This window comes from Echinops telfairi, unplaced genomic scaffold, assembly GCF_000313985.2.
Source record: "Echinops telfairi isolate 266 unplaced genomic scaffold, ASM31398v2 ScPeMD7_8;HRSCAF=38, whole genome shotgun sequence".
Classification (NCBI taxonomy): Eukaryota; Metazoa; Chordata; class Mammalia; order Afrosoricida; family Tenrecidae; genus Echinops; species Echinops telfairi.
The window spans coordinates 8,840,959-8,854,327 of record NW_022103905.1 but is presented as its reverse complement, the minus strand read 5'-3'; the positions used below and the strand labels follow the sequence as shown (position 1 = coordinate 8,854,327).

At 38.9% G+C, this 13,369-nt stretch overlaps 1 protein-coding gene across 1 annotated transcript in view; it reads right to left on the bottom strand.

Moving 5' to 3' along the window:
* Window positions 1-13,369, bottom strand: part of USP8 (ubiquitin specific peptidase 8) — a 68,723-nt gene that overhangs the window by 18,965 nt on the left and 36,389 nt on the right. Inside the window, exons 6-10 of the mRNA XM_045286452.1 lie at window positions 12,948-12,990; window positions 9,331-9,475; window positions 5,352-5,514; window positions 2,337-2,481; window positions 1,852-2,066 (exon numbers count right to left, since the gene is read on the bottom strand). Coding sequence (XP_045142387.1) covers window positions 1,852-2,066; window positions 2,337-2,481; window positions 5,352-5,514; window positions 9,331-9,475; window positions 12,948-12,990 — 711 coding nt within the window. The remainder of the gene's footprint in view (window positions 1-1,851; window positions 2,067-2,336; window positions 2,482-5,351; window positions 5,515-9,330; window positions 9,476-12,947; window positions 12,991-13,369) is intronic.

Here is a 13,369-nt window from a genome sequence, read left to right as displayed (position 1 = left end):
AAAGTTTTATTTCCCAACCAAACTACCGGTATCCCATACCTACTGCATGTAAGGGGCATGGGCTGTTGTCAGGGTCCCTGTGTTGGCTCTGACTCACAGGGACTCTGTGTACCAGGAAACAAGCTGCCCAGCCACGCCCCATCTTCATCATTGCTGTCACACTCAGGTCCACTCTTGCTGCCACGGTGTCGGTCCATCTTGTGGAGGGTCTTTCTCTTCTTGGTTGACCCTCTACCATTCCAAGTATAATGTCCTTCTCCAAAGATTGGTTCCTCCTGACAATATGTCCAAAGCATGTGAAATGAAGTCTTGTCATCTTGTTGTTAAAGAGCACTATGGCTGGAGTTCTCCCGAGACAGGTCTGTTGGTTTCGCTGGTAAGCCCCTTGTGCGTATTCCGTATTCTTCTCCAACACCACAAATCAAAGACAACAATAACCTTTGGTGTTCAAGTTTCTCATGTATAAAGGGAATGAAAGTGCAGTCACCTTAGTACTCAAGTGACATCTTTGCCTTTTCGTACTTTTAAGGTTTTTGCAGTACATTTTCCAATGCCATGGTGCCATTTGATTTCTTGGCTGCTGCTTCCATGAGTGTGGATTGTGGAACCAAGGAAAATAAATTTCAAAATTTGGGAAAATGTGATGGTCAAATTGCAGCACAGAAACCTGAAAGGGTTGCTCAAGTCCCCTGTGGCCGTACACTCTTCCATCAGTCCCACCAGCAGTGGGCGAGTGCTGGACTGGTGTGAAAGCCTTTGAATGATTCATCCTGTCATAAGCTGTGTCAATAAGACTTAACTGCAATGAAAGATTATTGTAACAAAAAAGGTCCCCCCAGTCTTAAAGGTTTGTATTTAAACAAAAGGCCATCTAAGTGAGGGGTCAACTAAGTCCACACAGAAGAAGCGCACCAGCATGTGTGATCCAAAGACAACAATAACAAAAGTCAAATATGACAAATGGAAAAGTATCAGAGCCTAAATGGTAAAGGCCCAATTTGTAGAGGGTTATGGAGGACAGTGGGGGCCCCAACCCCATCTGCAAAGTATCCAGTCAGATGACACCTCTGGCAGATCTAGCCACAGGCAAGGGTCTCCAACAGCTTTACTATCAGATAGGGATTGCTGTAGTCCTGATTAGACTGAACTTGATACTGTCACTTGACCTCCCTCTTGACGCAATCTGAAATTCTTCTTGGTGCAAGTGTTTCTTTCTAGCACCACGACAAAAATTTCTTCCCTGGTCTTTTAAATATTCAGTGGTCTTTTCTTTCTTACCCACTATTTGTATTTTTATCGTTGTATTATTAGTATTATTCTATCCTTACCACTTTATTTTGCTTCTGTTTTTGATTGTTTCTGTTGGGTTTTTCAGTTTGGGAAGCACAGAGGAGTAGAGGCATAGAGATAAGAACTGATGTAAGGGTTGACAGGGGAGGGAAGGGTGGAGAATGGGAGACAGTGAGGGTGAGGGGGCGGGGGAGGCAAACAATGCATGTGGGCGGGGGAGGGAGTACTAGAACTGATGATTATACAACTCATTATAAAAGTGATTTAACCAAGGGGGAAAAAAGAAAGTGTTCTAAAATTGATTGTGAAAAATAATAATAAAAATTTTAAAAATTGGTTGTGGTAATGATTGTACCACTCTTCTTGATATGACTGAACAACTCAATTGTGTTATATGTGGATTAAATGACAATAAAACTTTTTTAAAAAGGGGGGGGTGGAGGCCCAAAAGACATATAAATTCTTCTCACTGTACTTTTTGTTCTAAGATAGGAAAAGTTACGTACAAAATTTCACTTCCATAACAGATTTAACAAAAGAGAAAGAAAATCAAGAACATACCTGTGGAACACTCGTTATAAGAGTTGCGGGCTGAATTGTAGATGACACAGCAGATCTGGAAGTAGCGCCTGGTTCTACTGGAGTCAGTGTACCAAGGGGTCCCTTTCTCTCATCTTGATCAGTTTTCGGTTCTTTATTTTCAGTTACTTGTGTAGGAGGAGGAGGTGTCTGGGCAGGACGCTTAGGTTCTTCCAGCGAGGGGTAAGTAAAATCCACTAAAATCCCCAAAAGAGTAACAGTAAGTTTTCAGAATAGCAAGCTCCATAATCATGAGCTACATTTCCCATGCATGCTGTCTATGGCAGTTAAATGTACACAAAAGAAAGTGACAACCATACCATCTTAAAAAAAACATTAATTTCTAGGCTATGGACATCTTGTATTTTCAAAGCCTCAAAGAAAACCGTTATTAAATAAGACAAATGCACACCCTATCACCCATGTTTCTCTGAAGACAGAAATAGCTTGCATGTTCACATACATACATGAGACAAACACCTCCTCGTTTCTGCCTCGCGCTGGCGGGGTGACTTTTGCATTTGTGGTGCACTGAGGGTAGCAGAGCAGCCAGTTCTCATAGCCTCCCTCTAACACCAACGGCTGGCTGCGCAGGACAGTCTTACTCTCCCACTATAAAACAAGGAGAGTCGCTTTAATAGGGCCACCCCATGACAAACCAGAATTTCCAAGTCTAGCATCAAAATACCTAGACTAAGGATGGCCCTGGCTCCCTTTTCAGTCATAGAATTAAGCTCAGTTCAATGTAAATAAAATGAAAAGTTGACTATCATATCAAGTTTGTATCTCAAATGTATAATTCAAATTATAAATAGTTACCATGGTTCAACTTTTGGCCAAACATCAGCTAAACCTACAGGGCGGACAATCAGGGCAAGACTAGCCCAGGGATAAAGCTCAGAAGGCAGGAAAAGGCAGGAAAGGGGGAGGAAGTGGGGGGGAGGCTCTTATATTGGGGGGACTGAAATGAATGTCATCAAAAAATTTTAAAAGTTGTGAACTGTCAAACAGAAAACAAATTTGCTTTGTACATTTTCATTCAAATCACAAAAAAATAAAATAGGCAGACACACAGAAACACAAACTAGATACACGGATTAGGTTTTTAAAGCCTTACAACCTATGGTCTTCCTGGAAAATTAACCTCCCCATAACCTTATCACCTAGAGATCTCACTTTAGCATTTGGGGGTTAATCTTTGAAGACAATTTTCTACATAGATACAAGTTTTATTTTTATTTAATCACATTTTTACAAAACAAACTTTATGATGCTATTTTTTTATTTGAACATCTTTTATTCATACACATCTGAGTCATTTGTAATGACTACGTAATACTCAATTTTGTATACACACACAACAGACTTTAATCAGTCCTGTGTAAGTCCCCATTTCTTCACATTTAAATTATGAAGAGTGGTGAGATAGACAAGACAAACACCCAGAGCCTTCACACACTCACACACCCAGTCACCCTCAGGGTAAAGTCCCGCAATGACAATCGTTAAACAAATGCACACAAATGTCAGGTTTTCTAATACATGCTGCCAAACTTTGAAAGATTTAGTAATATATATATATATATTTGTGTAGGGCAAATTCCTAGAACAAACAGAACTGCTGGTTTAAAAAGCATGTGCAATTCAGTCTGGCAGATGCTCCCAGTCTTTCAAAAAAAGTTATGCCAATTTGTGTATCAACCGTGTATGAAAATGTTCATCCTAAATTTTTCTAACAAAGTAGCAGATAAAAATGATCATTTGTTATCATTAGTATTTGTTAAGAAAGTTTACATCTCAGGTTATATTCTTCTGGGACTTAACACACCTCATCATTTTTCCATTTTTCTACTGAGTTGCTTGTAACTTTCTCAGTGAAGAGTGAGTATCCTCAGAACATTTGGGAAAATAGGCTTTGTCATCTATATTAAAAGAGTTTCACTGGTTGCTATTTTCTTTCCTTGTGGTATTTTTCACATGGTCAAATTTATCGATCTTCTCTCCTGGCACTTTGGGATCAAGAAAACGAAAACATCTAGCAATGTTTTCTGGCATTCCATTGTTTCAGTCCAGACATTTACATCCTTACTCAATTTGAGGGTTATTGGGGTCTAAAATAAGACTGGCATCCACTTTATTTATAGGTAGTCAGTTGTTCCAAACCATTTTTCTTCTTTGAAATGGGCATCTTTGTAGGTCAAAGCCAAGAACCCTATTTTAAAGCACACACTGTGTTAAGGTTTTGAAGATATGATGTAGCGTCAATTGACACTCCTTTCAGCAGAATTTCATTTTCACCAGCAGACAATTACCACTATCTAATAAAATAAGCTGGATATTATTTCTCATACTCTGTGATCAGTGAAAGTACCATTGCACTGATTTTCATTTGATGATTTTTAGTAGAGCTGACTGCTTTTATGTTTATGCCCCTTTGCATCGTCTTATCTGTTTGTGTACTATGACCATGGCTTATCTATCTTACTATTTCACTTTAAATCGTTTTTCTTATTTTTTTTGTAAAAGGTCTTCAGATTTTAGGTGTTCTAGAAAATACTATCTTACATGTTGTAAATATTTTTCTGCTTGTCTTCTGTCTTAAGGTATTTCTTTATACCTAAATTTTAATTTATGAAATCATCTCTCTTTTTACCTTGGTGACTTCTTTTATTTCCCTCAAACTTTTTATTTATTGTGAATCAGGTAAAGGTATACATATCAAATCATCGTTTTTGTATTCAACAAAAGGATGTTTATAAAAAAAAAAGTATGTTTGTATTCAATAACTTAATTTTCTTGATGACTTGAACAACTTCCTTGGCCTTCTGAAGTCTAATTCTTAAAAAATATAAACACGTTTTAGATTAATTTTGAAAATTCTAATATGCTTTATCACACACACACACACACACACACACACACACACACACACACCCTGATGTTACTGTGGGGTAAGTGCTGGACAACTAATCCCAAGGTTAGTGGTTCAAATCCACTGGCCGCTCCATGGACGAACGATGAGGTTGTCTCCTCACATAAAGATGGACAAAACCTTAACTCGGGCTCATGAGGGTGGGGGAGGGAAGGAAAAAAATGAGGAGCTGATACCATGGGCTCAAGTAGAAAGAAAATGTTTTGAAAACGATGATGGCAACATATGTGCAAATGTGCTTGACAATGGATGTATGGATTGTTATATGAGCTGTAAAAGCCCCCAATAAAACCATTAAACTTTTTTTTTTTTACAAAGCCTTGGAAACCCAATATAGGGTCACTTTAAGTTGTAATGGCAGTGGGCTTACTTTTAAGATAGATCAGTCTGCTTTATTATTATGTGATTCATAATGAATCTTTGGAATCTGAATAAACGAACTACAACCAAAGCATGCTGGGTCTTGTCCTAAGATGGTCAGCTAGTCAACATTCCTTTGTAAGAAGGAAAAGCTAATGATGATCATGAACCTAGCAACAAACTTGCTAACCTTGAAAAGCGCATCTTTCAGACTCCGTAGGGTTGTTCCAATCTGTAAATCTTTTGAAGAACTAAACCAGTCATGAAGTACCACATAATCCACATTCCCCCTCATCTTCCATGTGGTTTTAGAATCATCTGAAAGGTTTTCTTCAATCCGATTAGCAGTGTTTCTGAAATGTATTAACATTTAACATTTGGGCAAAGGTAAATAAGAAGTCCACACACTAATACAAGATACGGAAAAAATCACTTCAGTACTGTAAAATATTGGGGCATATTAAAAGTAAATATTAGAAAATAAAACAAGGCTCGATTCTGATCCGTTAAGTAAAAATGGTCACCAATGAAAAATGAACGAAATCATTTGAAGACCTTAGTCAACTATAAACAATGGAGACCCACTAGTCACATTTGAATTCTCCTATACCTGCAACTAGGGGCACTATGAGTCAGAATCGACTTAATGACAGTGAAATGTTTGATACCTATAGCACTTACTACGTGCTTGGCATTGTCCTAAAAATATCTCATTGAATCTTCTAGAACCACCTTATAAGGTAGGTATTAAGTGAGCCCCATTTCGGAGGTGGAGAAACTGAAGCACAAAAAGATTAAGTAACTTGATTAGGTTCCACCTGAATTCAAACTCAGGCAGCCCCATGCTCTTAGCTGCTTTGCTAGGCTGTCTCTTATATAGCATCAGCTGTACGGAATCACATCAGCTATAGTAAGACAGGATATTCATTTCTTTTTAACTCACACAAAAGCGAAAGTCATTATAATGGTCTATAAACCCTTAATATATATGTCACCACCCCTACCCCCCATCCTCGTTCTTTAATGTCCTCGTTTCCAACTGCTTGTCTCCCACTAACTTCACTCCAGCCACTGGCTTCTTGTTAGGCCCTGCTTCATTCAGCCTAAGAGCCTTTGCTCCTGTCTGGAAGCCACGGCCTCCAGATCGCTGCAGCGCTCATCCTGCACCTCAAGACAAGCTCTCTGTGGATGAACGCTAATGTCCGCCTTTCAGGCGCTACACTCCAGTCTCCACAGCACTCCAACACCAGTCACGCTTGCTGTCTGTCTCACCGCCCTCCCGAGATCCCCACTACAATATATGTTCCAAGAAGGTAAGGATCTTTGTCTGCGCAGTGGCTAAGCCCTAGTACTTGGAACAATACCAATTCATACTAAATGTTCAATAAATCTTTGTTGATTGAACAAATGAGTAATCCAGATTCATTTCTTAGATAAGGGAATTCATAGCACTTATGGTATGAATTTCAATATTTAACTGGCGATCCTGTTAAACTAGGTAAAGGTAAATAACTATGTAAAATGGAAAAACTTATATCCACAAATAAAACTGAAATTACTTAAGACTACTCTCACACACACACAAAAAGTTGTTGTTCATATAATAATGTTGGTTACTCTTATTTTCTATGAACTTTTAAAAAGAAATAAGAGAATCAGAAACATGAGATATCACCTCACAGTACTGTCTTCTGAAGCACAATTAAAGATCAGAAGGATGCTTGCTCAACAAAGAAAGAGAAAAAATGTAATGTAGTAGTCGCAAGGGCTCCTTCTCACTCCAGTGATATCTGTTTAACGTTGTTCTCAGGATCAGTTTGTCCAGAAAACAGCAACATCAAATGGTGTTTCTCAACTTCAGTCTTTCACATAGTACCATCACGACATGCTGCATGCAGCTGTTTACTTTCCGTATTATTTAAAATGTTTATTAAAATATATCGTTTATTTAAATAAGTTTATTTTTTAATGAAATAATTTCCATATAAAGGGAAAAACAGCATCACAGACGAGAAATAAAGATAATCTTTATAAATATAATGTAAGAAAATTGGGCTATATTCACACTGTGGAATACTATATAGAAATGAGAATAAACAATTGGAAACTGCATAAAATAATGGATGTCTCTCACAAATACAAAGTTGTGTGTGTGTGTATGGGTGGGGGGGACCAGACATAAAAGACTACACACTATATGATTCCATTCAGATAAAGTACAAAAACAGACAAAACCAGTCTACTCTGTAAGAAGTTGGGTTTCCCTTGGGTGGGAGGGGTTAAGAGTAATAGGTGTGAGTAGATTGATGGGGGCCTATCAGGGCTTCTGAAGTAATGGTCATGTTATATTTCTTGGTCTCAATGCTATTTAAATGTGGTACATTCCATTTATGCAAATTCATTGCATTAAACACTTAGGATAGGAGCAAATTTACATGAATACTGAAGTTTGTTTCAATTTAAAGCAAAAGTAAAACACCAGACAATGAAAAAATAAGCATCAGTTAAATGTAGATACTGCTGCCTACAGCAAGCCCACAAGTCTGCTCTCTGTGGAAAAAGATTGCCGGTTTGCAGAAGCTATGGACGACAGTGGAAGCCCAAAATCCAATTGCAGGTTCCTCACATTGATTAAGCTCTTCTGTGAATAGTTTTGCTATCAGACAGCATTGTAAAACTGATTATGGTAGATGTAGTTAGGGTAAAATGTAGCACCTTATTTATCATTTAACACATTTTAAAGTTGTTTCAGTTTTAATGTTTTCTGCTTGCTTTTTGATTGAGGTTTTTCTCGGCTGTTTTGTCATTGTTGTTGGTTTCTGTTTTGTATTGTTTCTGTATGTTAAAATATAGGTAAATCTATAGATAGTAACTGGATTAATCATTACCTAGTGGCATGGTAGGTAAGGTTGGGGGGAAATGGGGAGCTAACAACAATAAGTATGGGAAGAAAATGTTCCAAAATTGATTAAACTGTATGATATGTAAATTATATGACAATCATACTTTTTTTGCTGTTAATTTGGTATTTTAAAAAAGGGAGGACTAGTGGTGATCAGCAAATATTAAAATGTGTGTTAGCACCAAACTGGGATTCCTTTAACCAAGGCACAAGGACTCAATCAGAAATTAAGAGGGAATGCTTTTCTCGGTATGCAACTAATTGTAATTTAATCTTCACTAAAAGTTATCTTGATGTCTACAGCTGCTCAGATCTCACATCTTGGGAAAGACTGAGCTAAACCACCAGCTTTCTGAATATAGATTATACCATCCAAAATGAATTAATGATTTGCTCCACCTCTTCAACTATGGAGTATATACTCTCATATTTACATACTTGATCAGATAAACCATGCTAATCTCATTTTAAAACAGCACATTACAAATTACTCAATTGTTCAAGTGAACATTTATAAGGCACCTGCAATGTGCCAGACCTTAGCAAGTTTTAATATCAAATATATGTGTATATGCACGCAATGTTGTTTAAATGAGCCCTAGAATCCACCATTGATTTTAATTGCTCCAATCCTATAAACTGATGCCTAGAGAGATTATCTGACAAATGTATATAAGAGCCCTTGAAATAGTGAAAATAGCCCAGACTGAAGTTTTAGCTTAGCCATTTGTGATAATGGATCTTATTGTACAGTGTGTGTGTGTGTGTATACATAGCTATACAAACAAACACTACACATATATTTTAAAGTAAACCCTTATTAGTGCCAGGTACTATGCTACCTGTTTGTGAGAGAGAGTATATGTTTTCTCAATTAATCCTCAAAGTTCTTTGAGATGGAAATATCATGTTTCAAATGGAAAATGTGTTTAGAGAGGTTATTTCATTAGCTAGAAGTAATATATATGATAAGGGGCAGTTATGATCTGAATATAACCTGACTTCATAATTTGCCCTTTTTAAATCACTTAGCTATACTGTTTCACTAAGAAGTATCTATATGCTTTTTTTTTTAACCCAACCAGCCAAACTAGAATGTTCCTAAGCCTAACACTTACCTTTCGATAAGGGGAAGGAATGTCATAAAGGAGCAAAGGATAGACAGGTTAACAGGAAAAGAAAAGACTACCACATTGAGCCTGCTGGCAAGTAGCAACGTACACTGCTGTCCAGTTTACCGTTTTCCTCTGAACAGAAAATGACCCACCCTGGACTGACGGCTTCTTCGGGAACACTGAGAGAATTTAAAATATGGGAGTCCTGATAATCCTGCCACCTGCGAGCGTCCATTATAATCAGGCTGATGCTTTTATCCATCATCATTGTGTACAGCTCCTTTGCCGTGATGGCCCCTTGGAAGAGAGAGCATAAACATGACAAGGAGCCCCAGTTCTGTGTGTCCTCCTATGACCACACAGAGGACAAGGCTAGCGTTTCCTAGAAGATCCAGTGTATCCGAGGCCACGTAGCTGTTAGCCCACCACACCACTTATTACCTTTCAAATTAAGCGTTATGTTCTGACATTTATCAAGAAACAGTTCAAAATCCCCATGTATACAGGCCCAAACACCAAAACCTGATGTTGGGATTACGACGATGACATTAGGTATTCACTCTGTTACTAGAATGAAACAAAGGAAATGAATGTGTGGACATTAAAAAATATTTGTATTCTACTTTTGAAAAAAGGTACTAACCAGAAAACTGTCTAAGGATTAAAAATTATCTAAAGGTTCTAAATTATTATTATTTTAAGCCTCTGGTGGGATCTTACAGGGTAAAAGGTGTGGCTGCCTTTGTAGTACACAATCTGGCATTTGGTCCCGATTCCTGAGCGTAGCACTACACCCAAGGTCAACTGGGGGTTGGGGGTGTGGGGGAGAGTCTGACCAGAAGGACCACCTGGGGGCCTGTGGTCACTCATGATATAATCTATCATGGTCACCTGGTGAGGCCAAGAAAAGGTGGTGTTGGAGGTGGCGGCTCACTGGAGCTTCTGGGTCAGAGTGAGCAGATGATCTGCTCTCAAGAGGACACTGAGGCCATAGAAGGTATGTCTAGACCCCTCTCGGATCTTGTCCTTTGTGTCTGTGTACTTTTTCCTATTAGAGACAGCCCTTTCTCCTTGAAGTTTGTGACTTGTTCCATGAAGCTGTTAGAGAGCAGGGGCCAGTGCCGGTATGGGATGAGAGACCAATGGCTGTGAACTGACCAGGGCAGAGACGCTGAGATTTTCCTGAACTGGCTCAACATTGTCTGGGGTCTCTGAAAAACAGTCCATCTACCTCCAAGCTCTCCTAGACCAACAGGTCAGAGGCTTGTTATTTGGTTTCCATGTCAGGGTTTGGCAACGAGGGTCACGTGTTTTCAGGGGAGCAGAGAAAGCCTCGCTGGCCATGTGTTGGCTGGGCTGCGTTCTCACGACGGCAGCAGAGGTGAAGAGCAGTGATGGAGCCCACATGACGTGCCATCCAGTCTACAGACGCGCAGCGAGCAGACACAATGACTGCTTTACCACCCTGTGTGTGTGCGCGTGTCCATTTGTTTAAAATAAAAAACCTCATTAAAACTTATGGGATTTTTAATTTATTTGCTTCTGGGGCAGGGGATGAGGGCAACCTGTCAAAAATCTCACCTTAAGGGGAAGATTAAAAAGTACTTTTAAAAAAAAACCAAAAAACTGCTTCAGCAGTGAACTATGGGAACAGTAGTCACAATAATGCCCAATTAAAATATCCACAACTGTTAACAACCCTCCTTTTATCTCTAGCCGCATGATAATTTTGACGAGAGACTAAACAAACTGAGAACAAACCACTGACCAGAGTAGAATCTGAGCAGGATAAGATACAAAAGTATATATTGGTTAAAATTCATCTTAGCCCTACAACGCCAAGGGCGACGTTTTCGCAACATTTAATTAAATGTGTGTGTGTATGTGTATATATATATATATATATATGTATATTGCTAACTATGAAAGTAAAGAATAAAAAATGTGTTTCCCTGAAATTAAAAATTCAGGGGTTGTAGGGTTAAAATGAACTGATCAATGTCTAGCTCGGTTCACTCTTCACACTGTTGTATGAAAACATTTTAAGGTGAGAGTTTCCTGTCGTGTTTGCATACAATTATGTTTAAGCTAAAGCTTCTTAAAGAAGGCAAAAGCAATATCTAAGTCTTGCTGTTTAAGCCACATGCAAGGGACCTTCACAAAGGTCATGGAAAAACTACTTTACCTTCAATTTTCATTTTTCCACGACCATTTTGAAGCCCTGTTATTTGTGACTAAGGCATCAATAACTGGCTTATGGGTTTGTTTTTTTGGAGGGAATTAAAGAAAATTCTCAAATGATTAGGTCCACAGCCTAGACTCATAAATAACAGCTTATAATTGAAGTTTGAAGGGTTAAAAGACAAGGGTGTCATTTTGTGGTCTAAGGTGTGCATCATCCAAACTACAGTATTTTTAATTGCCTTGAAGACATGTGGAAGCTGGACAATGAATAAGAAAAACCAGAAAAGTGATGCTTTTGAATTACGGTGTTGGCGAAGAATGCTCCGTACACCATGGACTGCCAGAAGGATGAGCCAATCTGTCTCAGAAGAGCAGCCAGAATGCTCCTTAACGTCGGGAATGGCAATGTTCTGGGTTGTGTATTTTGGACATATTATCAGGAGGGACCCGTGCCTGGAGATGAACATGCTTGGGAAAGTAAAAGGTCAACGTGAGAGAGGAACACCCTCAATGCAATGTACCACCCACAGTGGCTGCAGCAACTTGCTCAAGCACAACAGTGACGGTGAGGCGGACACTGAGCTAGGCAGTGTTTCACTGCATTGTTAGGCTTCTGTGAGTCAGAAACACTCGACGGCACCTAACAACGATATACAGAGTGTGTGTGTGGTTACATGATTTCATGCTAACTTGAAGGTCTATGGAAGTGTAGGGGTGGAATTTAGCCTGTCCATCAGTTCACAGCCTGTTCACATCAGTTCACTCTTTATGGGCATGACCTTCTCAAAAGGAGGGCCCTGGGAACCTCTCCCTCTCTGCCTTCACCTTCCTACTTGCTGACCTTGACAGTGACCAGAGCCCTGACGATACACCCACTGCCACTGCATCTACAAGACTTTGCACTCACAGGCCTGTGATATTCCTGCATTCTGCATCACTGCTTGTGAATGGGTGAGTCTGGCTGGGACTTATGGACTAGTATTGGATATACAGCTTTGAGTTGGACAGAGCTGGGATGTTTTCCTGATATATAAAGTTTCTTGATATAGTTATGAGTGCCACTAGATTTGTTTCTCTAGTCAAAAAGGCCCAACACAATATACTACTCATTTAAATCTTACAAAAATCCTATGAAAAAAGTACTGCTATCCCCACTGGGCAGATGGGGAAACCAAGGCAGAGATGTTACGTTACTTGCTCAGGAGCACATAGACATTCAGAGGAAGAGCCAGGACTCAAACCTGGGCAGTCAAACTCCTGAAAGGCTGTGCTCTTCACCATTATGCTACACTGCATCCTAGAACGAACACGAAGTCACAGTGTGCTTCAGATCTTGTCAATGACGTACTACTCTACGTTGTCATTTTGTGTAGGGAGGCAAATGTTACTCATGTAACAGCTCCCGTGGTACATAAACATAGTACCTATCAAATCACTTTCAATAAAATGATATAGGCTAGAAATAAATGGTAAAGCTTTTATGTCATTAGATATAATGTTAAGGATTATAGCATGTGAAATCTGAAGTTTACCCTAAATAAATAGTAACGATCACCTTTATAGAGTCTCATTGGTACACACTTACCACTCTCTCTGGTCTCACTTTTCCCACTTACTTCACCATTGACCTATTTCATAGCAAAAAAAAAGGAAAGTTTCAGCGTTCATAAAAATAAAGTACACAAAGTATAGGCATTTTGTAGAAATACAGATGGACAGTAATGACATTCCCAGGTTACTTTGGCAGTTGGCACAAGCCAAAATAACTAGTTACATATTAGAATTGTATGACATTCCTCAACTATTTCTTCAGTTAAAAGGTAGATATAATGCAAAAGCATAAAATATTATAGAAATGTAATACTAAATTGGCAAGCAAATAAAGCAGTTATAATGAAACCAAAAGTCTGCATATTCCATTCAGTGTCGTCCATTATACAATTAAATGAAAGCTGAGCAAGACAGGTAATAACCAGAGGAACCCAACCTGTGGCAGCTGAGTCGTTT